We start from the raw sequence: 26314 nt of genomic DNA, 5'->3' as shown, positions 1-26314 counted from the left end.
CTTACACAGCCACTCAGTCATCACCTAGAGGCGACAGCTCTGGTGGTATTGTTAGCAGAATTTCTGATGAAGGAAGCTTTCTGAATCTTAATGTGTGTTAATCCCTGACGAAATTCTCAAAATAAGGCTGAAGTAAGGGGTCATTTCACCACATTTGACCCCTTCAAAAATAAAGACTTTTTATTTTAAGCAAGCCATGCATCTGTGCATCATGCTGGGGAAGATTTACGATATGCCTTGAGTCTCTTATCTTCTGTCTCCAGTTTTTATAAGGTGCAGACACTACTGAAGGAATGAAATGCGTGCTATAGACACACAAACTCAGGAGCAGCCACAGAAGCAGCTGAACGAGTGACACAATTATTTCACACTTGGAGATCCTCAGATGAAAAGGTCTCTGACTACTCTCTAACAAGGGCACCACAGCACCTCACTAGGCTGAATTCCCTCAGACACATTCTGGGATCCTTCTCATTTCAGAGGAATTGCTATAGTGTTTTTCTTCATGTACTGGCTTCCAAATTTGGCTACTTTTGCTCATTTATGTAATATCTCAGCCCATTGTCTAAAATTAATACCAAAAAATGCACGCTACTTAATCTGAACCAGTGACCTTCGGCAGTCCCACCAGCTCTTCCCTGACTCAGGCAATTTCTCTCCCAAGTTGGCAGGTTTTAGACTTCATGCCACACTTCACAAAACTTCATCAGAGTTGCAGTGTGATTTATTTGTCTGCTGGCTTTATGGAAACTGTAACCGAAGGTGGTCTGCATGAATGTTTTTGTGATAGGTTACATCTTCCGACCCACGGGGTGAGATGAATATTAATCAATGAAGAGTGTTTGATTAACCAGGTACTTGCAATGTGCTAGAATGAAATTTGGCATTAGGAGCACTATTTTGCTCAAGCACAAGGCTCATTCTCACCAGAAAAGCACCTTGAGCTTTTCTCAAATACGAAATGAAAATTTACCTCCTGCTGGAGTTGCTTGTTTGCTTCAGAAGAGCTCTCCAGCCTGGCTTTTTTTTTTTTTTTCTGGAGGGAGGGAGGGTAGTGAAAGATTTGACTACTGAACAGTGCAGTCAGCAGCGTCCCAAAAGGGCAGGTTCAGGCAATAAATCTAGGATCCAGTTTACCAAATGGCTTCTGGGCACCCTAGTCTCAAATGTGTAGCTACTAATTTCAATGGGGCAACCTGGTATAGAAAAAAACCCCAAGATATTCTTTGTGGAGGGGCTCCTCCTGTGAAAGGGGCAAGCCTGGATGAAAGTGGAACAAAGCTATTGAAAGGGACTGTGTCTTCTTTAACATGAAGCTGGAAGAGCCTGTCGAAAAACCTGCTGAATTATGTCAGTGCTCTGTGTGCTCACTGTGAATGACTGGACAGTGCGCGTTTTGTCTGGCCAGACACTATTGTTGTTCCATGCTAATGACATTGTAGTCCTGACAAAAGATGGCTATTGTTGCTTGCTTTCGAGTAATAGTGCCCCAAGGGGAGACAAAGTACGCGCTGAAATCCTCACCCTATAAGCGTGGGGGGGAGAGCTCTCCTGTACGCCCTGACTCTGCCTGCACCAAGACTCTCTTTCACCACAGAAAAGCAGCTGAAAGTGAGCTGCTACTTTTAGCATCGCAGCCGTGCCAAAAAGCCCAAATCAGTCCTGGGATCTCATTGTGAAAAACACTGTACGAATGCACAGTAACAGCCAGCCAGCCACTGGCCCAAAGATGAAGAGACTGAAGAAACAAAGCATCAAGGAGAAGCACAGAGAAATGTGAAGTTACTTGCTCAGTATTGCAGAATGGGCCCAGTGACAGAGCCCAGATCCAGTCTTTTGCAATCCAATGCCTCTGAATTTAATGTCAAACCATACACACACTTGTGGGGTGGACTGAGAACAGGTTTTGCCACAACTGGGAATAGCAGAACTACCTGTGTGCTAAGGACAGGATTTCCCAAAAAGTCAAATACGCCTCCAGTCTCCTTCTGCCACTCACAAGAAATACTGGATCCCACGCTTCCTTATGCCACCTGTTTCTGTTAATTTTTGCCCATTTTCTAAAAGTCTATGTTCGCCCTCTGGAATATATTAACCAATAATGATACTATACTAGAAACTAGAATATGAATAAACACAGTGTTATGACATCAGTCATTCAAATACTTTCTGTAATGGTTCAAAAGTAACTTCATGAACTACCACTGCTCATTGAAGAGCCTGGAAAGACAGGATGGAGATGGTGAGGAAATCCTTGGAAATGCAACTCAGATCATTGGTGTTACACTTGCTATAGCAATGGCATATGAAGAACTCAAATGATGGCTGTTACAGTAAATTCAATTTCCTGAAATAATCACCTTCGGCAAATGGTAAGATATGTTTACATCGGGCACAAAAATTTTTCCTGGATCCATTTGCAAGGTGAAAGACCAATACAGTAATACAATTTGTAAGAGCTATATAAGAGATTTGAAAAATATGAATGTCTATATATAACAGTAACAATGGAGGGCAGTAGCACATATCTGCGGAATTATAAGCAACTACTGAAATCAATGTATTCAAGCACCAGCACAACAACCCTAATAAGCTCAATAGATACAACTGAAATTTTGTAGCTGCATTGGCTCAGGATGTTTTTGCTAAGAATAGTATCATTCTGCTTAATAGGCAAGAATATATGCTTAGGTTAGTACCAAATTCTATGTGGAAGATTTCAGCCTCTCAGTACTACTCTTAGCAGCATTAAGAAATTGTAAAACCTTCCTGAATTTTAGCAGACAACAAGGTGGTATTATAGTCAACTAAGGTAATGAATGCATAGCTGAGGGGGAAAATGCTTTATAGTACCTGATAATACCTTAGGCATTAATAGAGCATTTTTGTACAGGTTGAAAATGCATTCTTCATTTTTCACTGACAGCTGGTTAAAACAGGAATGCAGTGAAAAGTCTATAAAAGCTTAAAAAAAAAAAAAAGGATAGGTCTGCACATCTGTTTTTCTCCCTCCCATGCTAATAAGAGATGTGCAGTTGTTAACAGTATCTTCTGGATTCGATGCCACCTTGAACTGCAACCACACCAGGCAACAGGTTTTTGAACCAGGAAAGAATGAGGTGTGGCATCTTTTTGTAATACAGTTGAGTAGAAATGTTGGAGGCAACTCTCTACAACTCTTTTTCTGTAGGTGGCATAGAGTCTCTGCACTGCCACTCCAGAGGGCTGAGTTCCTTCCTTTCTATCCCATTGGATGCTGCTTTCTGTAGGTCTATATAGCTAGTTTCTGGAGTCTTTGCTCATTTCTTTTGGCTCCTCCACTTTTGGTACTGCTGCTCATTGATTCCTGTTTGACATATGTTCTTTCTTTGCCTCTTTCTTCTCCTACCTTTGTGGCTGCTCCTCCTACATCTTCTTTGGGAGATTTTGTTCCTTCTCCTGGGCAGCTCTTTCCTCTGTTTCTAGTTTCTTCTTTTTCCTTCCTCACAGCCTGCTCCTACACATTCTCCTCTCCTCCTGTGACCTCAGCTACTATCTCACCATCAGCAAGTCACAAACCAACTGCTAGCTGATCAGTCATTCTCCATCCAATCCTACACATTTCTTAGTTTCACCAACATCCTCTTGATGTCTCAGTGTCAGCTTAAATGGATAATGGCTAAAACCGATGACCTGACTCTCTTTACTCCCCAATTCTCTACCAGTGCTGAAGTCCTCCCTTTCCTATGATAGCTTCATTTTTAATAGCTCCTCTTTCTCTATAAATCATTGCCAAAGAAAGCTGCACCCTATCACTCTATTCAGTGTTACACTTTTGAGAGCCTCTTGTTCCATTCACACAGACAAAGCTTAGGCACAGGTCCTTCTTAAGGCGTGATCTCTCTTCTTCATGTTGTGACAACCGATTTTATTAATGAAAGACTCCCAGCAAGACCATCACCATCATCTACTGATCTGTCCTTTCTCCCCCTATTTTCCTAATGCTCTCTCCTCTCTTTGAATCCCTTCATTGCTTTCCTCTGCCCTGTGACACAAAATGAAGGCTGGTCTGCTAAGGTTCTTATGCCACATCCCTACATTTCTTATGTTCTTATAACTTACTGGGATAACCAGTAATCTTTTTTATACCACCTATGGCCTTCCTCTTTTTTCACCCTTTGTATAAACCCTTCCCCTTTCTTTCCAAGGTGGACTCTCTTTGTGAACTCCCGTGGACTAGAATCCCACCTTATTTATTTGTCTTGGAAACTTCCCAGCACTCTTTTGGGAACACCTAACATTCTGATTCTTAATGAAAAGAAGAACAATATTAGGATGAGAGCAACAGAACTGCTGCTGGCAGAATTATTTGCAATCCTAATTTCACACATACACCACGCTGTCCTGAATCTCTGCCCCGTCAGGCAATATCAGCTGGGTTTTTCTTTTGTTTTTCCTCTTCCAACTGTGCTGCAGGCAGTTTGCTTTGCAGCTTCCATCCATTAATCTCAAAATACTTTTACATACAGGAATTAATTAAGACTTCTATGTACAGGAATTAATTAAGACAGTAATAGGCATGTTTTATCGTCTCCACGTTGCACATGGGGGAACTGAGGTGAAGAAACAGTTGCCCAACTCTTTTGGAGAGCTGGGAATCTAGTTAGACGTAAATCGTATCCTCTCAACCTGGTATGTAAAAACATCCTTACTCTCTTAAACGTTGTGAAGTATATATCCACTTTACCAAGTAAAGTGCCGTTGACATGCAGTCCTATTATTCAAAATGGGAACGCTTCCCTCAGGCGAATGCCTTGACCAGCCACACATCTAAACACAGCCTTCTTTCTTATTTCAGACAGAAGGAAGCACACAGCAAGAAAAGCAAACTACTGTAACTCCTGCGGGATCTGATAACATTTATGCTCTGAAAAAGAATCAACTCAATACCTGAAATCTGTAATCTTACAATCCTGCTTTAACAGACTCTCCCTATTCCTCAGCATTCACATGTATACTTCAGTTTGATAAAGAAAGAAATATAAACCTCATGACTTCTCATTTTTATCTGCAGCTCACAAAAGCTTCATACAGCCGACGCTGTAGTATCATCCTTCTGAAATGCAACAGTGCCACCTTCAGTTCACACTGAATAGGGCTTGCACATAAAACAGTACAGAAGCAGCACAAGGGTTTTTCCTGTCGTCCAGAAAAGTCTTGATAGAAAGCACAGAAGCACACATACAAACCTGGGCAGAACCCGTACATTCACATACTGAAGCACAAATGTTCACGCAGAATGGCAGTGCTTTATTTTCACAAATAAACATCAACAAAGAGCAATCAAATACTACTTTCCAATAGACCAGCCCTGGCATACTCCTAGTCTTGAGTATGAGGATCACAGAATATTCCCCTGCCACTGCAGCAGCAACTCACACGTGGGCAGAGCAGCCTCCTTCCTGAGATCCTCATATAGTTTGCCAACAACGGCTGGGTACGTTGTGTCCCAGAGTAAGAGCCAAACTACAGTATATATGCTATACCACAGCTATACTGCATACACAATATACACTCCTCTCTGCATACAGTAGGCACTGTACCCTGCAACAGGGCTCTGCTCTGAAAGAAGCCTATCAGAAGACACAACCCCCAGGTTGTCTTGCAGCGCCTCCATGGTACGTGATGAGATGCACATCTAGCACACGACCCATATACACTGGTGTACTCCCCGCCATGTCTCCTGCCTGCCAAATTGAGACTAAATTGAATGTATATGTTCCATTCTGTTGTGCAAGTTTCTTTTAAACTACAGCACTTGACAGATACCTTTTACCCCCGACAGAAAGAGATAGCTACTTAAAACTGAACTAGCCTGTCATTTAATATTAAAAAGATAACAGTTTCAGTAAATTCAATCTTGCTTTAAATGTTTCATTATCCAAAAATTTGATGCCACGATGTTCAAACAAGAAAGAATAGTTAATTAAATTTACAGTCTCCTTGCTGTCAGACTCCAGATTTTATATTTGGTTTGATTATAATGGCAAAACCCCATCATTCACATGTGTAATTAGAGCCAAATCTGAAAAAAGTTGATGTATGTCACAAATTAAAGTTGAAGACTCTAGTATTTTGAATGAAAAATCTGTGATATCAGTTCAGATGAGACATATTTGACCGGAAAGGGAGAATATTAAACCAATACAGGCTTGAAAATCAAGCAGTAAAAGAATTAGCTGAGATAATTTCTTTGACCTTGTTCTACAGTATTATTGAGACAAAAAGTGTCTACTGTAAACACACAGCACTATACTCACCCACTGTCATACCATCCATGTAACGCTTGATGATGTCAAAGGAATCTCTTAAATTTCCTTCTGTTATGTCAAATATAATATCTGCCTGATTGGCTGGATATGTAGGTGTGATGGCACGAAGAAAAATGATTTCTGCAAATAAAGAGTATCATGAAATGGATAAGAATTAATGACATCACTGAAGAACCTGACAGAATTTGATGTAGAATGACTTGTTCTTAAAGGTGATAATGGATACTTCCCCCACTCCCAGTCTGTGATTTAAAATGGAAAGAAAGAACATCTGGGGGAAGAGAGGATTCTCATCTATGTATTACTCTCCTCCTGCACTATCCAAGAAGCCTTGCAGTCAGAACACTATTAATTTTAGAGTTTAGAATGACCACTCTCAGAAATCAGCCAGACTTTCCATGTGTGTCTAAAAAGGACAACACTCAGGTTGCACAGAGTGGAAGGTGGAAGGGGACCAAACAGATTAACACCTGAACTCTGATTCCCTTAGACAGCAAAACAAAAGCATTGTCATTACAAACTACAGAGTTCTTTCAAGTACTGGAGGAGTACTTTAGATTAAAAAAAAAAAAAAAAAAAAAAAAAAAAAAGCAAGACCATTTTTCAAACCTCTTGTGAGGGAGCTAAGTATTATTATTCTCATTATTACCTTCACTGTACAGAAGATGAAACTAAATCATAGAGTTATAAGAATTCACCCAAGCCCATGTGCTGCATTACGGTTTAAGGATATCTTCCGGGCTTCAAGTATTACTCCCAGATCGCTCAGTCTCATCTCTTTTTATTAAATCACGAGGATGGACTAATGAGAGCATGGGAATGAATGCTGGGAAGCATTCTGGGCCAAATCCATAGCTCTGCTGCCAGTACACCTGGTGAAGCTAAAGGGGTGTGTACGGGAGTAAAAGTGGCTATGGGGCATTCTTCCATTCTCTGTGATGTAGGGCCAGCTAAGGGCTGAAATAGGCCTGATGCAATTTACAGCAGCTTTATGGATCTAAGTTATTGGTGGCTACGTTGTTCCTATATGAACTCCTGTGCGGCCCAGGTACTGGGATGTCTTTTGCTCCACTCCTTCTGACTGGAAGGGTTTTGAGAGTGATTGGTACGGTAGCGAAGAATTAGCTTTGGCTTTCATTTCGGGACAGTCTTCTGAGGTAGCAAGACTGAGACTGTTTGGATCAGAAATAGGGATTTAAGATCTTCAAAAACCCCTCCAAAAAAATCTTCCTTTCCTCCTTCCCCTTATCCTTTTTCTGTCTTTACTACACAGTAAGTTGCTGAGTGGTTCATCCTACAGAGAAGCAGAGCTGAAGGCAGTCATTCCACCTGTGGACGTGGAGGCCATCCCCAGTGAAGCTGGTGGGCAATGAATACAAAAGCCAAAGAGCAAAATCTGGCTCTTGATTTGTAAGTTTATTTGTGAACTAAGCCAAGTGAGTGTGATCCCCAGGAAAACTACAAGACTTAGGCCTGTGGGTACTGCAGAGGCCAAAGAAACTAAAGATACACATAAAAGTGCCCCTTAGAGTGCATAACGGGGGGATGGAAAACTCACTTTGGATAACTGGGCATTCTGCGTGTGGCGAGAAAGCCAGGCTGGACATTTCTATCAGTAAGTTTTATGATATTGATTATGTTAACTGTACAGGAAGCATTAATTGGATGCAAACAGATTTTACTGCTTTAGCTGTGGCCATTTAAAAAAAAAATAAAGTGAGATTTTCAGAACAGACAGTGTGATTTCTAAGTGCAAATCCCACTGGCTTTCAAGAAGTTTGTTCTCCAAAGCCACTTGGATGCTTTAAGAAAATCTTAGGTTGAAAGCTTTCTGGCCAGTCCCTGGAATTTCCCTTCACTTATTCTATGTTTAAAAGGCAACACTATTTTTTCATAGGTCAAAAATTAGCAAATCACAGTACTAGATGGTATATACAGCCTACTGCATTTTGTGATTAATGCCTGCATGTATATAAAGGCCATACCCTAGGAACAAGCCACTGGCCAATAGTGAACAATAGACTGTAAAGAGATGAGCAGAAATATATAAAAGTACCTACTCTCTATGGCAAAATCTGCTAGAGAGGGAAGAAAAAAGTCATGGGGCACACAGCTATTATGTGAGTAAATGTGGTAAACGAGAATTCAGACTCAATATTTCCTTCGACTGGGAAGCTGTATGAGTTAGAGCTCAGAATGACTTTTTTCCCCCCCATAAAATTAAAACTACTGGATATTGAAGGTTTTAATTAAACGAATAGTACACTATAATTTGGAACCGTGCAAACATTTTACTGCACCAGTAGCTAGCCTGGCTTTAGGCAAGGATTTCCAGTGGAGGTTTTATATGTTGTATTCTATTAAATGGAACAAGGAACACACCACTTACCTTCAGGTCTTGTAAATTCTCTGAACGTGGGCAGTGAAATGACAGTGTGGGAAATTGTATGGACTGGATCCAACACACAGCTGACATCATTTGGTCGACAAGACTTAATACAACGGATAGTATCTGTCTTTTCAAGTCGGACACTAAAAGAAACAAGCGAGAGATACATATGTATCCTGAAAATGAATTACTTTGTGTTTTGCAATCTGGGGAGCTAAAAAATGGTATTTAATATAAGAATTCACTCTTCACCTCAAAAGCTTAGACAAAAGCAGGCCATCAGAACTGCTGGACCACAGTAATTTGGCTTGGCTAAGAGCTGCAGTCAACCCCCCCTCAAACCCAGTTCTTCAAGCCCAAGCATGTACAAATAGGAAGAACTGTAGAGCATGAGGCGCCCATGTAAAGTGCTTTCTAAGTACAAACAGAAGGAAAGGATGAGGCCCAGTTCGTCAGCCGCAGTACTTCGGCATGGCTGCATCAGTTTCACTAGAGCTACCCTAATTTATGTAAGCCTTTTTGTATTCTGTTTGATATCCGACAGTCACCCAAAGCAGAAACAATTGTTCCCATTCTAGAAATCCAGCAGGACATATCAGAAGGGCTAACTTTCTTTCATAATTTTCAGTGCAGCAAGAGCCAGAAAAGCCTTCTCTTCAGCCTTTTTTCATATCCCTCCCCCCACTTTCCATCTAAACTGAGAAAACTGAGAGGAACAGAAACTGGGGGAGGAAAAAGTTAACCACATTATTTAAAACCTCAAAGATTGAATTCTGAGTTTGGGGAAATGGTAAGGGTCATTTCTTATTCCATCTCAACCAGCTGTTCATTCGTCCCTGAAAGTCTATTAAAAGTTAAATGACTTCTTCTCACCCTTGTCCACTAGAGTGAATTTAAAGTCACTTACAGTTCAAGAACTTCACACAATACCCAGTCTGTGTTCAGGAGAGATGAAAGGACTATGCTGGGACTTACATTGTGACTAAGCCCCACAAATGATCTCAACTTTGACCTGCCCATTTCTTCATATTTTTAAGCAGAGAAAAGAAAAGACTGCAGTGTCAGAGAGAGGGAATTAAAGACTGAAAGGAAGAAAAATTCACTGAGTAAGAGGGAAATAAAAATTGAGGCTTTAGTTTGTCAAATATCTCTAGAAACAAATGGCTCTTGCCCTTTTCAAAACATGTTACCCAAGTCCACATCTACAAGCCATCGTTTTTCAAATGTTCAAAGGGACTTAATGGCTCTATTAATAATAAATACATCAGTAACTTCTTATTATATGCTACCCATGTTTGCTCATCAAAGAAAACAAAATTGAACATGCTGATTTTGTATGAAGCAAAAATAAAGATAAAAGAAAAAATACGAATCAACTTTAAGGAAATCATGCTTCAACAGATAAGAGCTGGCATAGTCCAAGGGAAGGCAATGAAGCTGGGTTAATTTACACCAGCTGAGTCAAGCTTGTTATTCTCATTCCATAGCTGATGTTTTGAGACTGGAGATGGAGAATGCAGATACAAGCCAGGAGAGACCTTTTACTTCCCACCTTCATCTTGGTGGGAAGCATTTCATGGTTTCCTAGACATGTCATAGGGTTCAGAAAAAGGCTTTCTGCTGAAATGCTGGTCATTTTAGAATGAATTAATTCTGGATATATGGACTTAATAGCCTGACCTAAGGTAACAAATTACAGCTGCTTATTTTAAACCCTAGCTTCAAACGAAGAAAGGACCTCCAGCTAGTTGACCCTCACATGTGCAGAGTAAGGATCAGCTAAATTACACAGTCTAGTTCCAGTGTAAAATAGTCTGTTTCAAAACATGTAACAAATAGAACTGAAGCAAAGTGTCATGTTCATCATCAGTCATGTTTATTTTTCTCTCTCTCTCTTCCTTCCTATTGTGTATATGGAATTTAACAGGCATTTACACTTGTGCAGCCATACAAACAAACACTGAATCTTTCCTCACAATCCTGCTGAGCTGGAGTAATAACAGCCAAGTCAGTCTGGTTTTACTTCCAGTAACATGTTTACAGATTCTGAAACATTTCTTTAAAAGTTTTTCTCTTTGTCTTACATAGCACATAAGGAATGACTTATGGCATCATCTAAAGGTTTCAGTGACACCAAAAAGCAGTGACTTGCATACCTCATTTTGTGACTTTGTTACTTACAAAGTACCAACATAATACATAAAACAGCATCATGAATTTTCAAAGCTGTATTTAAACAATAGAATTGGTATGCAAAAACATTCTGGTGGGAATGTCTGAAGCATTCAGTATTGGTCTGCCTTTGCTCCCATTAAAAGGGAAGGGAGCTTTACTCTTGACTCCAGTTGGAACAACATTTGACAAATACAAACGTTTCTGAAATTCCCATCCAATAGAGTCATTAATTTGTTAAAGATGAAGTCCTAAACATGACTTACATTCATAGTTCTCACTCCTGATTCAATAGAGTAAAGCATTCTGACATGAATTAGATATTCTGTGTATGGAAACTGAGGATCACAACAACCACAAGTGATTTGTTTGTGTCTGTGGCTAACTGTAACTAGTTTCTAGATCCATCCAGTCTGCAACTATATACATGGCAGACTTAGACTTTTGTGTCATTTCTATTTCTCTGTGTTGTTTCTCTTTCCTCTTACAAATCCTGCAGCTTTTCTTTTCGCTCTGTCCTCACTGCGAAGCTCAAGTTTGTGCTTTCCTTTTCCCCCATCTAAATTTTCATTCTCTGAACTCCTTTCTCTTGGGATCTCTGCTAACTGTACCAGCATATCCAAAATGCAGTTAGTAACACTTCTTTCTCCCATTGCTTGGACTGTGGATCTTTACACGTCTCTTGGAACAATTTCTTTCACAACTAGCATCTATTTCAAATTCTTAATATTTATTATTAATGATGTGCTCTGCTCTCAAAATACTCTTTTGATTTTATCTGTACACATCATGTTTGCATTTTATCTTCTGGTTAGCTGATGCTTTTCTTATTGCTTCCGTCCTCCTATAGTGGGCACTGTGACTGACAATAGTTTTTTCCTATGTGCTGAGAACTTTCTTTATTCAAATCTTTCCTTGAAGTTTGCCCTCTATCATGAATTACAGCTCTGCAGCTGGCACCTCCTCCATGCTTTTTTTCATTCAAAAAAAGAAAAAAGTTAAGAAACAGCCCAGTTGTTCTGATTGTTGTGCAAATAATGCTTTCTTGAATACATTTTTTTCTTTCCTCCTGGCATCTGGTGTCATTCTTTTTCATACTCTCTGTCTGATTTAATTAGTATGATCTTTGGACCAGGAGCTCCGACTTCATTTTCATTTGGAAAGACCCATGCACATAAGTGGTGTTATATAATTAAATGTTCTTAAAAGTTCCAACTACATTGCAGCATTAAAGTATCTAATACAGTAGAATCTGAGCTCTGTGTTCTTAAATTGCTTGCTGAGTGCAAGCATACAATAAAATGATAGTATATGGTAGCATGTTACAATATCGAGGGCCACATTCTTACACTCCCTTATTTTCCTGCCAAACAAATATATATTAACGCTTGCATAGATTAAGTTTATTTTTGAGTCTTTATTCTACTTAATTATGGCCTCATAATGAACTGGTAGCCAGAGGGCATTTATATATGAGCATCTTCTGTGGTGGTAAGAAACCCCATTAGCTTGAGTAGCATGGGTTTGTGCTTTCAATATTGAAAGCTGGGACTCTATCCCCACTGGCAACTTCTGGCAGCTTTATAAATATGTGTCAACAGACTCATTAAACATTGGCATTCCTCGTGGGACTTGAACTCCTGTCAGCCAGCTGGGATAAACTTTGCCTTAGAGAGCATGTAACAGTCTGGCAGAGTGCTGCTACCATGTCCCAGTCTAGTCCTTGGCTGACAATGAGTCTAAGAGCCTGCAGCTTACAGCTAATAGAGTAATTCCTTGTGTTCAGGTGATAAGGCTTGTGATCTTGATTTAGAAGGTTCCCAGTTTCTAACCTTGTTTCTTGGCTGCACTGTCTGTATTTACATAGCCAGGGTTTTTTGTAGATATACATACACATGGATTATTCCTCACTCAGCTATGGATTGACCAGTCTGTCTATGTAGGACAGAGATATCTGAGCCCAGGACAGTGTCAAAGAGCATTAATTTTTGGATCATACCTCAGGGCCTGAGCTTTTAATATTTATTAATACAACGACTGAAGAGTAAAATGAATTCTTTTGCAGCTCATAATCATCATATTTTCAAAGAAATCCCAGCTGCATTGTCTACCTTGTTCTTGGTGTCACGAAAGTAAAAGAAGTAAGATTTGGCTTTTGAAATTCTGGATGACCTTTCAGGGCTGGTAGTTAAAAAAAGAAAGAAAACTCTTTACAGTTGCAAAGTTATCAGTTCTGATATGGAAGTTAGAGAGAGGAAAATACTATGAGACCAACTACACATCTTTATCAAATGTTCATGTAGACAGTTCTCAGGATGTGGCCTGTGAAATAGCAAGGTGCTCTCTGCTACTACTTGAATGCTGTTAGGAGTTCACTGCTGCTTTCCTATCATTAACTGTTCAATTCAGTGAAAATTCCATAGAAAGGAAGATGAAATATCTCTAAATTAAATTCTCATTAGAGGAGATTCTCTTTTGTACCATCCTTAAAAGTTAGAATTGGAATTTGCAGCTGGTGTAAATCAGCACAGGCTCACTGGCTACAAAAGAGCAATGATTATTGCAAGTTGAGAGTCCTACTCTACATTTTCAAACTGATGTGTGTGTTGGTGTGCCTCTGAGGTTCCAAGGACCTGTTATGCCCTTTTAATAGATTTTTATTTTCAGAAATTGCCCCCCAGATGATGAAACTCTCTATAAAGATGTCAGTTTAGGTAGCTCAAATTAGGTATCGATTGCTGTTTTGAAAATTCAGACCTAAACATATGCAGCTGTGTATCATCAAATGAAACCAACTCCACTGCTCTGTGAAGCAAATTAACAGTTCAATCTTCAACATATTCAGATAATAAGCTACTGACTATTTTGGCTTTCTATAATGATGTACAGCACACAAGAATCTTCCCAATTGAGCTATTCAGTAATGGAGGAAAGTGGAGAACTGTAATGATGATGGCAAATAAAATGCAAGTGCAGCATGCAATAGATGAACTACAACTTTATTAAAACTGGAAAAAAAAAAGCTACTGTCAAAAGAGAAAAGGTAGCCACTGATGCCTGCAAGTTAGGGATCAAAGCTGTGCAGAGACAAAGATAAAAAGTTTGGCAATAAATGTGTTGACAGTTCCATGGCGGAAAAGTTGCATTTGAATGGTCAGAAGAAGGTCTCTGGGCTCTGTGATTTGCTGCTGCATGACCACAATGCCACTGTGGTTGTTCACTTTTTTTGTGGTGAAAAAACCCTCCTGGTTCCCGCTGATGATGGACAGTAGAATTTTATCCCCAGGGACAGCATTGGAAGGGCCCATGCGGAAAATGTCGGTGGGTACTTGAATGTTGGTAGGAAAAGAGAGGTGATAGTAGGTTATTCTCAGAGGCAGGCTCTGGCACTCCTTATTTTCATTACAAGGCAAGCGCTCACAGCGACTGCAAGAAAAGTGAGAACACAAGACAAGAGGAAGATTAGCGTACATTTAGCAAGCGTGATAGGAAAGCAAGGGCAGTGGGGATGGGAAAAGATACGTTGACTTGCATACTCTATCCATTCTTCAGCCTGACAGCTCAGTCATATTGCAAACGGACATTTATTAAATAAAGATGAATGTGTCTGTAGTTGGTGCTTTTGGAGGAGAGTTGCCATTTTAAGAAGTGTTGCCCTTTCTTTGCATGCACTGATGAATTAAGTCTCACATCTCATCGTGGGTGAGAGTTTATTTGCATTTAGAATCTTCCTCAAGAGAATACAGGGTTTTTTTTCTATTTTTTAAGTTTTATTCCTTTGTTGACTGGACATAGGTTAAATAAAGGAAAAGATCTTAAGTGATTAGTCAGTTGAACATGTCCTATCTGGGATGTCCTTAGAGGGTTAGATTTTAAGACAGCAAAGTATTCTGAAAACCACCACGAATGCTTACAAGGTGCTGGTCTTTCCAAGAGAGAAGGCGCACTCCAGATACTGCACTGTGTAGGTTCACCACTTGACAGTGTACAGAAGAATGCAAATCTTTTTTCCAACACTGCCTGTATGTTTTGGTTTATTTGCTTCAAAGAAAAATCTCCTTTCTCCCCCTGATGTAGCACTGTATTTCTCTGTGCCACTAGGAGAACCAAGTTAAGTCAGTCTAACACACATCTAAGCAAGCACTGAAAACAAGGTCCAACAGCCTGACATCTCCAGCACGTGCCCTACACATTCAGTCCACTCTTATAATAACAGGCTTGAGTCACAGGAATGATGCCAGCGAGTGAGAAAGTTGCCCTTTGCTAATTGCTGTTTTATTTCCTTATCAATAGGTGCTGTATTACAGAAACACATCCAGAGGACTAGTAAGAGGTCACCCATACAGACTGAAAATGAACAACAAAATCAGTCCCAATGTCAGCACTGGAAATTATGACCTACATGGAAGGAGCAATCTCCTTCCTGCTAATCCTGTAAAACATGGCATAGACAGGTATATGTATTAATATGTCACAGTTACTAAAGAGTGTCAAAGTTTACCAGCATATTAATCAGTATTTAACATATCGTGCCAGCTGGTGGGTTTGAGAAGTATTTAGAAAATCACATGAAAGAAAGATGATGTGAATTGATTGACGACCTGCCCAAATCACCAAATTCACTCTGGTATCTGAATGTCTCCTCAAACAGGTGCTTGAGTCCTGCATTTTATGCCAGAAGTAGAGCTAGACTTTATGATCAGAGCTGGATGTTGACTTTGCAAAATTTGGGGATGAAAAGATTGTGCATTTAGCTCCAAACCTGCCTTGTGCACAGCCATGCATCAAATAAATTAGGTACAGCATTCTCTCAATTGAAAAGCAATACTCAGTCCACAGGTCGAGGTTTTGGAACCTGAAAGATTTATTCAGGAATACTATTACTGCAAAAGCTTTTTCTCTACAAAGAAATGTTCCAGCATGAAAGCATGGATTGCTTCTTTCTTCCTCAAAGCATGGTAAGAAATCTTGAGTGCCCTTTTCATTTATTTTATTTTGACACATTCAGTTGAGTTCTTACCAGAAGTATCTGGTAACAACAGAACTGTGGCTCATAAGCAAGCACCACTTTGCTCCTTGACAGTTCATGGTGACCTGAATTCCAGAAACTTCTCATTATATGCAGAACAACTATTTCAAAAAAAAAGTGGTTAAAAGTACCCTCAGTTGTTCAGTTAATTTATGTTTTCTTTTAACACTATTTGCAAACCAAAGTACAAAGCAATCCTTTGAAGACTTAAATGCATTATTAATTTTATTCATCTGTGTAAAGAGCATGCACAAGTCCTCATAGAATGGCCATCTAATTAGGCGTGGATACTCTTGAATCTTTTTAAGTATAGTGACTTTTGCATTCTTTTCTGAAATGTCATTAATTTATTTGGCTTTGTTGAAATGAAATCATGAAGCTACTCGGTATTGTTGAAAGCAGGAAGCAAGTTAAGACTTTTAATTTCTTGACTGAAAATGTTTTCTTCATGTCAATCTTTTTGGAAGCATTTACATGCTCATAAAGATGCCATGATTTATTCTTTTATAAAAGTAAAATATACTTTATGATAATAGCTAGAATTTAAAAAAAAAAAAAACCCACAAAGCTCCCAACTTCCTAAGATTTGAAAAAGGGCCTTCTGCTGATTTGGAAAGTTATCTGTGGAGAGAGATATGGCTGTGGGTAGGAGTTAGAATTATTTGGAACTGATCATTTTTTATCTTTATTGTTGGTGGTACGCAACACACACTGCACGCTTCACTACAGGTTTAGTTAATGTGTACTAATTTTTCCATTAAATAAACACAAAGAAGAGACAGCAAATACTACCGCTTTCAAGAACCAGGGTTCATTTGGGGGTCATGCACCACAACAGCAACAAACAGTGAGCACTTAAATCCCAGTGTACCCTCTAGACCTTATTTTAAATGCTTCCCTTTAGTGGGCAGAAGGAAATCATATGGTAGGGGAATTTAACAACCTACTGCTAGTGAATGAGCAGACCGAGACCACGGATGCTGCTCCAGCTCTGTGGTATCTCACTACGGATTAGCTGGCCATACAGCTACTGCGCCCTGCTACCACGAAGTGTCGCTGTGGGTAAGAGCACTAAAGGAGCCTATTTAAAAGGGGAAGCGCTGAGGAGGGGGCAATCTGCTACCAAACGAATACAAGCCACAGAGCAAGTAAAACATAAAATACTTTGCAGGGAAACAGTTCTAAATATGTCTTTATAATTCCTGCAAACCTCCGCAATTAGGCACATGGGCTTGAAAAATAAGCACACAGCACTGCTAAAAACCTATTCCTGCATTAATTCCTGATTGTTTTAGCTCCCTGTATCGCTTGTTACTCTTTTCTCTTAAGTTATTTTACTTGGCTGAAATACTGGCTGCAAAGAATTAGTGGTAGGATAACTTTTATGTACCAAATATTGGTTACTGACAAAGGAAAATAAAACTACCAAGAACAGAGAGATTTTGTTTTTCGGAGAATATAGAATATAAGAATATTTCCCATTCTGGCTCAATGCAGCATACATTTCTGACATACTGCCATAACCACTTCTTTATCTTTTCTACTGTTTTCCTTGGCCTAAATACTACAAATGTTTGACGTAAGTGTCACATAAAGAGAATTTAATTATTCTGCAATTTGAAAACAAAAAAGTCTTTGGCAAGGGGAGTACAGCAAGTTAAGTCCTATTGTGAGTAGCAGTAAATCTTAATTATCCTTGGAAAAACACCAAGCCTATAGGCTACTCAAGAAAAAAAAAAAAACATGTAGAACTTAAGTAAAAGAGATAAGACCTTTAATAAAATTGTTACCATTAAGGACCACACTGTGCCAGGCACTTTGCTGGATATTTGAGGAAGGTTACGTATTGTGTTTGTTCATGAAGCTTGGGATATTTTTGCAGCATTCTGAACTTTCAACCTACATCATTTGATGATACTGTGATTACTTCACTTAATAGCAGTTACCACTGGAATAGCCACCATGCAAAATCTCCATTTTCAAGGTATTAGGTAAGGAAGTTTTTGGATCACTGAGGGTTGTTGTTGCTTGTATATAAGGATTTTAAGTAAAAATTAGAAAGAACAAGCTTGTATTTGTAGGGCTGAGGCCTATTAAAATATAGCTGTCCTGAAAAACATATTGGGAATAGAGTACGAAGTCCTGTGAAGTGCCAACTTGATGGGAACGGAAAATGTTTTGTCTTTCTTGTGACGTGCCAAGTTGGTAAACCTGGAATGTGTTTTGAATCAAAAAGAGAAGCAACTGGTATCTTTAATAGATAAAATGTTAAGAGAAGCCAGCGATTTTGATTTTAGAATCTTGGCACAAGGTTAAGTGAAAAAGCAATTTAATTTAATGTCATTATCATACAAATGCTAACGAAGATATGCTACCTACCAGTCCATAGTACCCTATGTTGGGTTATATATGCCAAGATAAATGATTCAAGAATATGTACGTTAGTGTGAATGTAGAAAGGGTGCAAAAGAATAGCCTTATGGGATTGTTCCCCAAGGGACACAAAGTAATCCAATACTTGCCCTTCATCCTGTTTCTCAAATGCTGGTAAAATACTCTCATACTGGCTTAGTATGAAACTACCTAATCTCGCCATTGACCTAACATGGATTTTTGCCATAAGTGTAATGAACTCATATTCTTTGGTTTATGTGAACATATTGCTATGATAAATTTAGCAATTGTGTCTGTAGATGTTGAGAGGAGCAAACCTACTAAATCCAACAAGATAATAACTCAAAGAATTAAAATCAGAACTCCACTAAGCAGTTGCAGGGCTTTTGTCTGACTCAGCTTAATTATAGACCTAGCACATCAGAGGAGTCTCTCTCTGTGAGTCTGAGTTAGGCAGAGTATGTGATCACAGGGCCCCAAAAACCCAGACTTAGAAAAACAATGCAGACATTCTACTACTTCCAAAAAGGATCCCTTAAATCTCAAATAGCCATTAATTTTAACACATGCATAAAAATATGGAGGAAAAAGAAGATGAATTCAGGAAAAATAAGAAAATTAAGAGAATAACAACTGAGAAACTGTTTTGGGGAAGGAAAAGATAACTGAAAAAGTCTACAACAGAAACAGAATGTGATATGATTTTTTTTATGAACTCTGCAACTCAGCAATGTTCATGAGAGTGAAAATCTGCTAATTCTGCTTAGTGGCCCATTGCAAATGACTGATTTTTTTTTTTAATTAGGATACAAATGAACAAACAATATTACAAGTAAAGAGAACATCTGCCTCATGAGGTACTTTTTGCTTACTGATTTGACAAATATTACTTAAATGTTAATTACTATTGACACTTCTAAAAATATGAGTATTTTAATAGTATGAACTGCCTCTGCATCATTCTGATCAAATACACCTGCCATGCCACCTATACAGCATTTTACAGCTTAAGATTTAAACAGAAACTAACCCCACAAGGTCCTACTGAGGAAGAACAGCATTAGCTCTACAGAGGAGGTATAGAGTACCCAACTTATCTACGAGATGACGGGCATAAGAGCATTGCCTGTGCAGAGCACTAGTGGGTTGATGACCACTGTGGTTTGTCATCTTTCCTCCCTAGCTGGTGGAGCATGCACTTACCTGTGTATGGGGTACATGGGGAGACTGTGGAGCAGCCTTCAGCACAACCGCTGGAGTAGGGGGCTACCATAAAGCCATGGGGCAGGAGGAAAAGCAGTCAGCTGTATTAGCCATAAGCTCTAGCTACACTACTGAAATTCTGCAAGGATTTCACCACATTGCTAGCACCATTGGATAGGTGTAAATGATTCGCCTCTCTTTCCATTCCTATGTCTCATGTTTTCAACACACAAACGCATAGGCGTTCTCTGATCTTGGTTAAAAGACACAAATACAGGCAGCAACTAACATGCCACCCTTGCTAGGGTTCACAGCCTTGTTAACAGCAGTGATACTGAAATGGCATTAAAAATAGGACATTTTTGCAATGCTTTGCAACAGCACTGTTAAGACTTTAGAAAGGGAGCTAAAAACAAAATGAGTTTTTCACTGGAGTGTAATAGCCAGCAAAGACTGAGTGTGAAGGGAAACAAAAGTCAGAATTTTGAAGCTGAATGTAACGCCTCCTAAACGGTTGACTGCAGGGTAGATAGACAGAGAACATCAGATTATGCCTCTATAAATCATTACAATGCAAAGCACTGGCATGCATCAGCTGTGTTGTCTGTCAGCTTGATGTTATTTTTTAAGGAAATATCTTTTTTTAGGCTGAAACAGGACCATAAGAAAGGGACCAGACCTGTGTGTGCAAAACATAGGGTAGGCCTACCAACAAAGTATATAGTCAGTCAGCAGTAGTGGGAAATGAAGATCATGTCACCACAAAACTATTCTACCTTGAAAAAGAAAGTACTTACGTATCTCCTGATTTTCGGTAATTTTCTGGGCATTCCAAAGACAGACAGCGAAAGCCCCCCTGGATGTTAAAGCAGGTCTCGTTGAATGAGCAGTTGTGGGTTTCTGCAACACACTCATCAATATCTGCCAAATGGAAAAGATGAGTGAATTAACCACATGAGCATTCCTTTACTTGCAGGTGCCAGGCGATGGAGATATCATATTAGGTACTGTACAATACCAAGAGCAATTAAATGTTATTACAGGATGGGGAGGGCCAGAGAAAAAAAAAATGGAAGAAAACTAAGCCAACAAGAAGACTAGCAAGGTAAGAACAGGAAAAGGAAGGGCAGCAGTGCCACTAAGTGGACAAGACCTAAATATTTGCTGAAATGGTTATAGCGTGGTGATATTTCCTTTTAATGGTTAAATTAAAACATATCTTTTCATAGCAGGGATCTTCATCTTCACTGAGTTCATTAGAATTCTTTAAAAATGTTATATAAAGAGTATTCTTTGCTGCATTCTATAAGTTGTAAGATAATTTTACACAGAATCCTGTTTATTATAAAACACTGTTTTGATTTTAAGCTGATGTTTACTTCTTTATCTTTAATGCTGAAAAAGACACATTTTAAAACATAAAATCTAATTAGAACTTTTCAAAAGTCTACTTAAGTGTCCCTACAGTTATCAAACTTACCTTGGCAGTTGCGCGCATTGGGTGCCAACCTGTAACCAGTGGAAGGACAAGTACATTGAAAGCTCCCAGGAATATTAATACATCGAAAGGAACAGATATGCCCCCCAGTAGGTAAAGCACATTCATCAATATCTGCAAAAAGAAAACATCACTGATTACTATGTGTTCATGAAGTTCAACCAAGTTAATATCTATGGTTCCCACTGTGAGATTCAAACACCACTTGGGGATGCTAACAGCTGAGTAAGGAGAAAGATCATCAGACAGAGGTGACTCTAGTCTAAAGGGTGTCAGGAATAAATGGAGGTGTGGGGAAAAATGAAAGCAATGCAAAACTCCAGGAGACAAGGTTTGATTTTGTTTTATAAATGGACAATGATAAACACTTTACAGTGGCACATATCCTAATAATTTACAAAAGGGAAGGAGAGGAATCCCATTTTTTAAAATGAGGAAATTGAAAAGAGATGTTTTGCCCGAGGACAAATATTAAGTCCAGGAGACCTTAGTCCAAATTTAACATCTTGTCCAAAAGGTCACACCCACATCCTCCTGGTATTCAAGCAAAGCCTACTTACACACTAGTTCAGAACCAGCTACAAAAAGAGGCTGTATAAATTACTACCTAGAAACACTATATGTTACATATGTAATAAAATATGTCTGCATCTTCACTTGCTGAGGACATGAAACCCTGTTAGCTCTTTGGAAAAACATTTCTGGTAAATTACCAAAGTGCACCAAACTACAGTTCAGTGTAAACAGCAAAACTCACGCCATGCAAGCACAGATATTTCTAGAAATAGGACACGGGTGTGAGTCCTTCATTAAGTACAGTTTCATAGTTTAACAGAAAAGTATCAAAGAGGATCAAACGTAACAATTACAGTATGATGTGAATAAGAAATGCTCATTCATCTCCTATCTGAAAAGAAGGCATCGTTCTTACCTTCACATGAGATCCCATCAATGTCACTAAGTTGAAAGCCACGGCGGCAGTAACACTGATAGGAGCCATACACGTTGGCACACTCTTGACTACAGGGGCTGCTCTCACACTCATTTATATCTGAAATGCAAAATTGTATATCTGAAACCCTAATCTCTTGCTATATGCATCACTCCTGAGGTCTCCTATGTGACTCAGTCTTATGGGTCTGAAGCAAAATTTTGGAAAATAATGTTTTTAATGGAGAAAAAGATGGTGTGTGTGTGTCACCGCGTAAGATGAAAATAAGGGCCCTTGGGTACGTTACTCTCAACAGGGGCTGGCATTGTAGATTAATCTACAATGTGCTATTATTTCCCACCATTCTTCAAGGTGTAGTGTGACTTGGAGTAAGTCATTAGGACCACACTTCTATTTTTGTATCTGGATATCAGCAAGACTGGTCTTGAAGGTCTTGAATTTGATCTAGTCAAATCACCCTCCATAATGCAGTAAACCTCTATGCAGTCCAGCCAAAGAAGGCCCATAAAGCGGAAGTGTGGCCTACAACAGCATCAATTAATCATAAGAGCATTCATGTAATCAAATGGACCACACTGGGTCAATTTCTTATGCCATTCCAGTGTAGTCTTAGGACCTAAAAACATAGGAAGAGCAAAGCAGGCACCAGCTGTATCTTACATTATGTGGCCTGTGCGTATGACGCCCTCACCTTCACATGACCTGCTGTCAGTTGAAAGTTTGAATCCCATGGTACAAGTGCAGTAATAGGAACCAGGAGTATTCTCACACTTGTGAGCACAGAGTCGGCCTGGATAGCGTCTGCATTCATTGATATCTGCAAGGATAAATATATACAGAGATCTGTGTACTTGCTGCCTTCCCTGCAGCAGTATTCCAGAAAAGAATGTAGTCATAAAAGATTGATTTTTATTTTCCAGATCTAAATTTTACACTTGAGAAGGAAGGACTTGCTCAAAATGCTCACTTAGAAGCATCCCAGTGCATAATTGAATTAGACATATACAGAAGAAAGTTGCTTTGATCTTTCAAAGGAATATTTTGCTGTAGGTGCATATAAAAGTATCACAGAAAACAATTACATGCTGTCTCATAATCTTACCTTTTAACAGGAGAGCAGATAACATGTCGACAACACTAATACATCTTCCTTTGAAGTATGAGCATCTCTTTAATATGGCATTAGATTTATACAAATCATATAGTAGTCAATTTTAAATTCAGATGAAAGAGGTTATGCAGAGAGCAACAGCATTCTTTACATCGGATCGTTTTTTAAAATGCCATCCTGCATGTACTTCAAGGCAATAGGTGCAACTTACCAATACAAGTTCTACTGATGACATCAAAAGAATAGCCAGCTTTGCACTCACAGCGGTAATTGCCTGGGGCATTTATACAAACGTGCCCTTCTCCACATGGCTGATTAGAGGATGAGCACTCATCCACATCTAAAAAGAGAGAGGTGATTGCAAGTACACTTAGGAGCATGCACACTGAGAGAAAAGCAACATGCAAACTCTTAGCTGAGCTGCATTGTTTTTGTGCCTCTTCTATCTGTAAAATAAAAATATAAATTCTAATTGTCTGACAAGTGTGTCATGGACTTCCTTCAGGAGCAGTTGTACAGAGTTTTAAAGCAGAAAGCAAGATTTTGATCTAGCTCCCAGCTTCAATAAGGTCAGAATCACAAGTCCAAACTGTTCTTATTGAAACAGGCATTTCTTAGATGTCCTGTTAATGTTGATAGACTTGGGAGGGAAAAGAAATCAGGAAAACAGACAATCTTTGGAGCAAATCAGGTACAAAATTATTTTATTATGCACACAGTATTCATGGAACAGATCTTTAGCTGGTGTAAGATGTTGGAGGCACACAGTCAGTAGAGTTATGATAATTGTAGCAAACACAAAACTGACCAAAGCTATCTAACAAAACCCTGCAAACACATGCAAAAATAACTCTCTTTGCAAAAGCCGCCTCAGTTGAAGGCCAGCCCAAGGCATATTTGCCCTTCAGCCTCACTTGAATGGCTTCTGTGAGGAATAAGTGGCAGGTGGGCCTTGTGTTGGACCTCTGTACTGGGGAGATTTTAAACCACGCAGCATTGTTCCAATACATTACTTAATGCCATTTGGGGGATGATTATCAGTTCTCCTTTTATCAGAATATAGGGTTTTGTGAATTATTTGAAGAACAGAGAAGTGATCCTTGTCATCCTTTACTTGCTGGGACCAGCATGAAGGAAAGAACAGGATCAATAATTGATGAAATTGATGAATGAGAAAAACTCAGTCCAAGTGCAGGAACTGGTTAAGATAAACAATAATTGTGATTCATTTTCATTTAACTTTTTTTCTTCAAAAGTATTACTTACCTACGCATCTTGTTCCGTCTTCATTGAGATGATAACCTCGGCCACAACTGGGTGAGATTCTTTGGCAGGTGTATGAGCCATCAGTGTTAATACATATCTGCCCAGCTGGGCACGGCATGTTGGTGCTCAGGCATTCATTGATATCTACAAGAGCACAAACAATTCAGTTTGACTATCCACTCTCTGCAGATGCTTAAGGTGAGATGCTTTCCTTGCATCCTTTAATGTCTGGAAAACTGAACCCATGGGAGAATACAAACACTTGTGTCATTAGCTTCACCAATATTATGCTTCGAGGGTGAAGATCTGCAGATGAGTGAAAGGCCAGATCCCACTGAAAAGCAGTGGAAATTGGGTATGGAATTTGTATTTTTGTCTAAAAGCCTTTGAAAGTCTTCCTCAAATGTACAAAGAGGTGATCAAGAATTCAGTTTATCATCTTAACCAGTTATGCTGAAGTCCACAGGTTGTGGGTCACAGTGAATGAGCTATTCTGTAGCAAGCGCTTGTAGACATAGTAGGTGACTCCATTTTCACAGACAGACAAACTACTGCTCATAAGTATTCACCATGAATACCTTACCTTATCTCATGACAGACTGTCCGTGTAAACATACAAGAAAGTGAATACTTGATTTATGTGTTCACAAATTAAGCATCTCTCTACTGTCCATGAAAATGGATGTTTGTTTTTCACAAACTGGACATTGTATCACATTGTGACACCTATATCCTTTGCCTGAAAAAAACCTATTTAAAGTAAAACCCCAGAAAAAGTAATGAGATGTGACTAAACTATCTTTGAGTATGATCTGGTTCAGTACAACCAGCCAAGAAGGCAAGGAACTCGCTGTTCTTCAAAGCCAGCATGTGTAGATAATGAAGATCATCAAAAAGGGTTTTCCTCAGAGCTACAGGAGGCACTGACAGAGCCTTCCCTAGCTGGAAATGTTAAAGTATTTAAGACCTGATATTTTGTAGGAATAGCATTGTTTCCACCTGTTTCACCCTGCATCCCATAATTTTCAACAAAGTCCAGCCTCAGGTGAGTACTTCTCTGCCTAAAATTCTCCTCACCATGATCATCATTTTACACAGTAACACTGTTCAAGAAGTAGAACTTTCTGGCTGGTACGATATTAAGCAAAGTATCCAGCTTACAAAATGATGGATATCCGAAGACAGGGAATGGGACACAGAATACCATCAAACCTTTAGCCGGGCCTAGCTCAGCTCACTGTAGAGTGTAAAATTTTCAGTTTATGAAGTCACTGGAAAGACAGGAAAGTTTTCACACTCTTTCCCCCTCAATACCACATCCAACAGCATTTGATTCACAATTTGTAAAATCAGCCAATTAAATTGTTTTGGTAATTATTTTAAGCAAATGCACTTTAGAGGCTATAACTGTTGCCGCTGCAAATTGGTGCCGCTTCACTAATGTCAGTGCAGACACGCTGATTTGTGATAGCTGTAGACATGGCCCTAGGTATGTCAGAAGTAAGTCTTCAAAGAGTCTGTTGTGCACAAGCACTGAGTTCCCTTCATTTTATAGAATGCAATTTTGTTTTCTGTCCCAGTGTTCCCAGTGTCGGATTTCAGCAACATAGGGTATGATATGATCTGGAGAATGAGAGGCTGACAATATGCTAGAATTGGCAGCTTCTGCTGCTCAGCCAGTTCCACAAGTCCAAAACATGCTATGCCGCTGGGGAAATTTAAAGTTAGGTTGAGACTTGAAACTACGGCTCAAGGGAATAACTGATAGATTTGTAGATCACATTAGACAATTCCATTCAGAATCTGCTGAAAACCAGTAATTCTAACATATTTATATAAAGGTTTTAATTTTGTTTTATAGGAGACTCACAATAACTTGACAAGTCTTGGAAACAAGGCATTAACTCAACAGATTCTAATCAGTCTTTACCATAAAACTCCTCTCCACACACAGTGTATTATAATTGGCCTACCATTCTCATACATATT

General features: G+C 39.2%; 1 protein-coding gene across 4 annotated transcripts in view; it reads right to left on the bottom strand.

The window, feature by feature from the left end:
- FBLN1 (fibulin 1) overlaps positions 1–26314 on the bottom strand; it is an 80182-nt gene that overhangs the window by 14521 nt on the left and 39347 nt on the right. For 3 of the 4 annotated variants that reach the window (XM_064517004.1, XM_026114022.2, XM_064517026.1), the window contains exons 9-16: positions 24326–24469; positions 23271–23399; positions 22640–22765; positions 21928–22047; positions 20979–21110; positions 20296–20419; positions 8701–8843; positions 6300–6431 (exon numbers count right to left, since the gene is read on the bottom strand). In XM_064517004.1, the coding sequence (XP_064373074.1) occupies positions 6300–6431; positions 8701–8843; positions 20296–20419; positions 20979–21110; positions 21928–22047; positions 22640–22765; positions 23271–23399; positions 24326–24469 (1050 nt within the window). Of the gene's footprint in view, positions 1–6299; positions 6432–8700; positions 8844–13855; positions 14299–20295; positions 20420–20978; positions 21111–21927; positions 22048–22639; positions 22766–23270; positions 23400–24325; positions 24470–26314 lie in introns of those variants that run through there. The other variant, XM_064517009.1, reaches the window with a different exon arrangement.

Source organism: Dromaius novaehollandiae, chromosome 1 (genome assembly GCF_036370855.1).
Source record: "Dromaius novaehollandiae isolate bDroNov1 chromosome 1, bDroNov1.hap1, whole genome shotgun sequence".
Lineage (NCBI taxonomy): Eukaryota > Metazoa > Chordata > Aves > Casuariiformes > Dromaiidae > Dromaius > Dromaius novaehollandiae.
The sequence above is the reverse complement of the archived record's forward strand: the minus strand, read 5'-3'. Positions and strand labels throughout refer to the sequence as shown.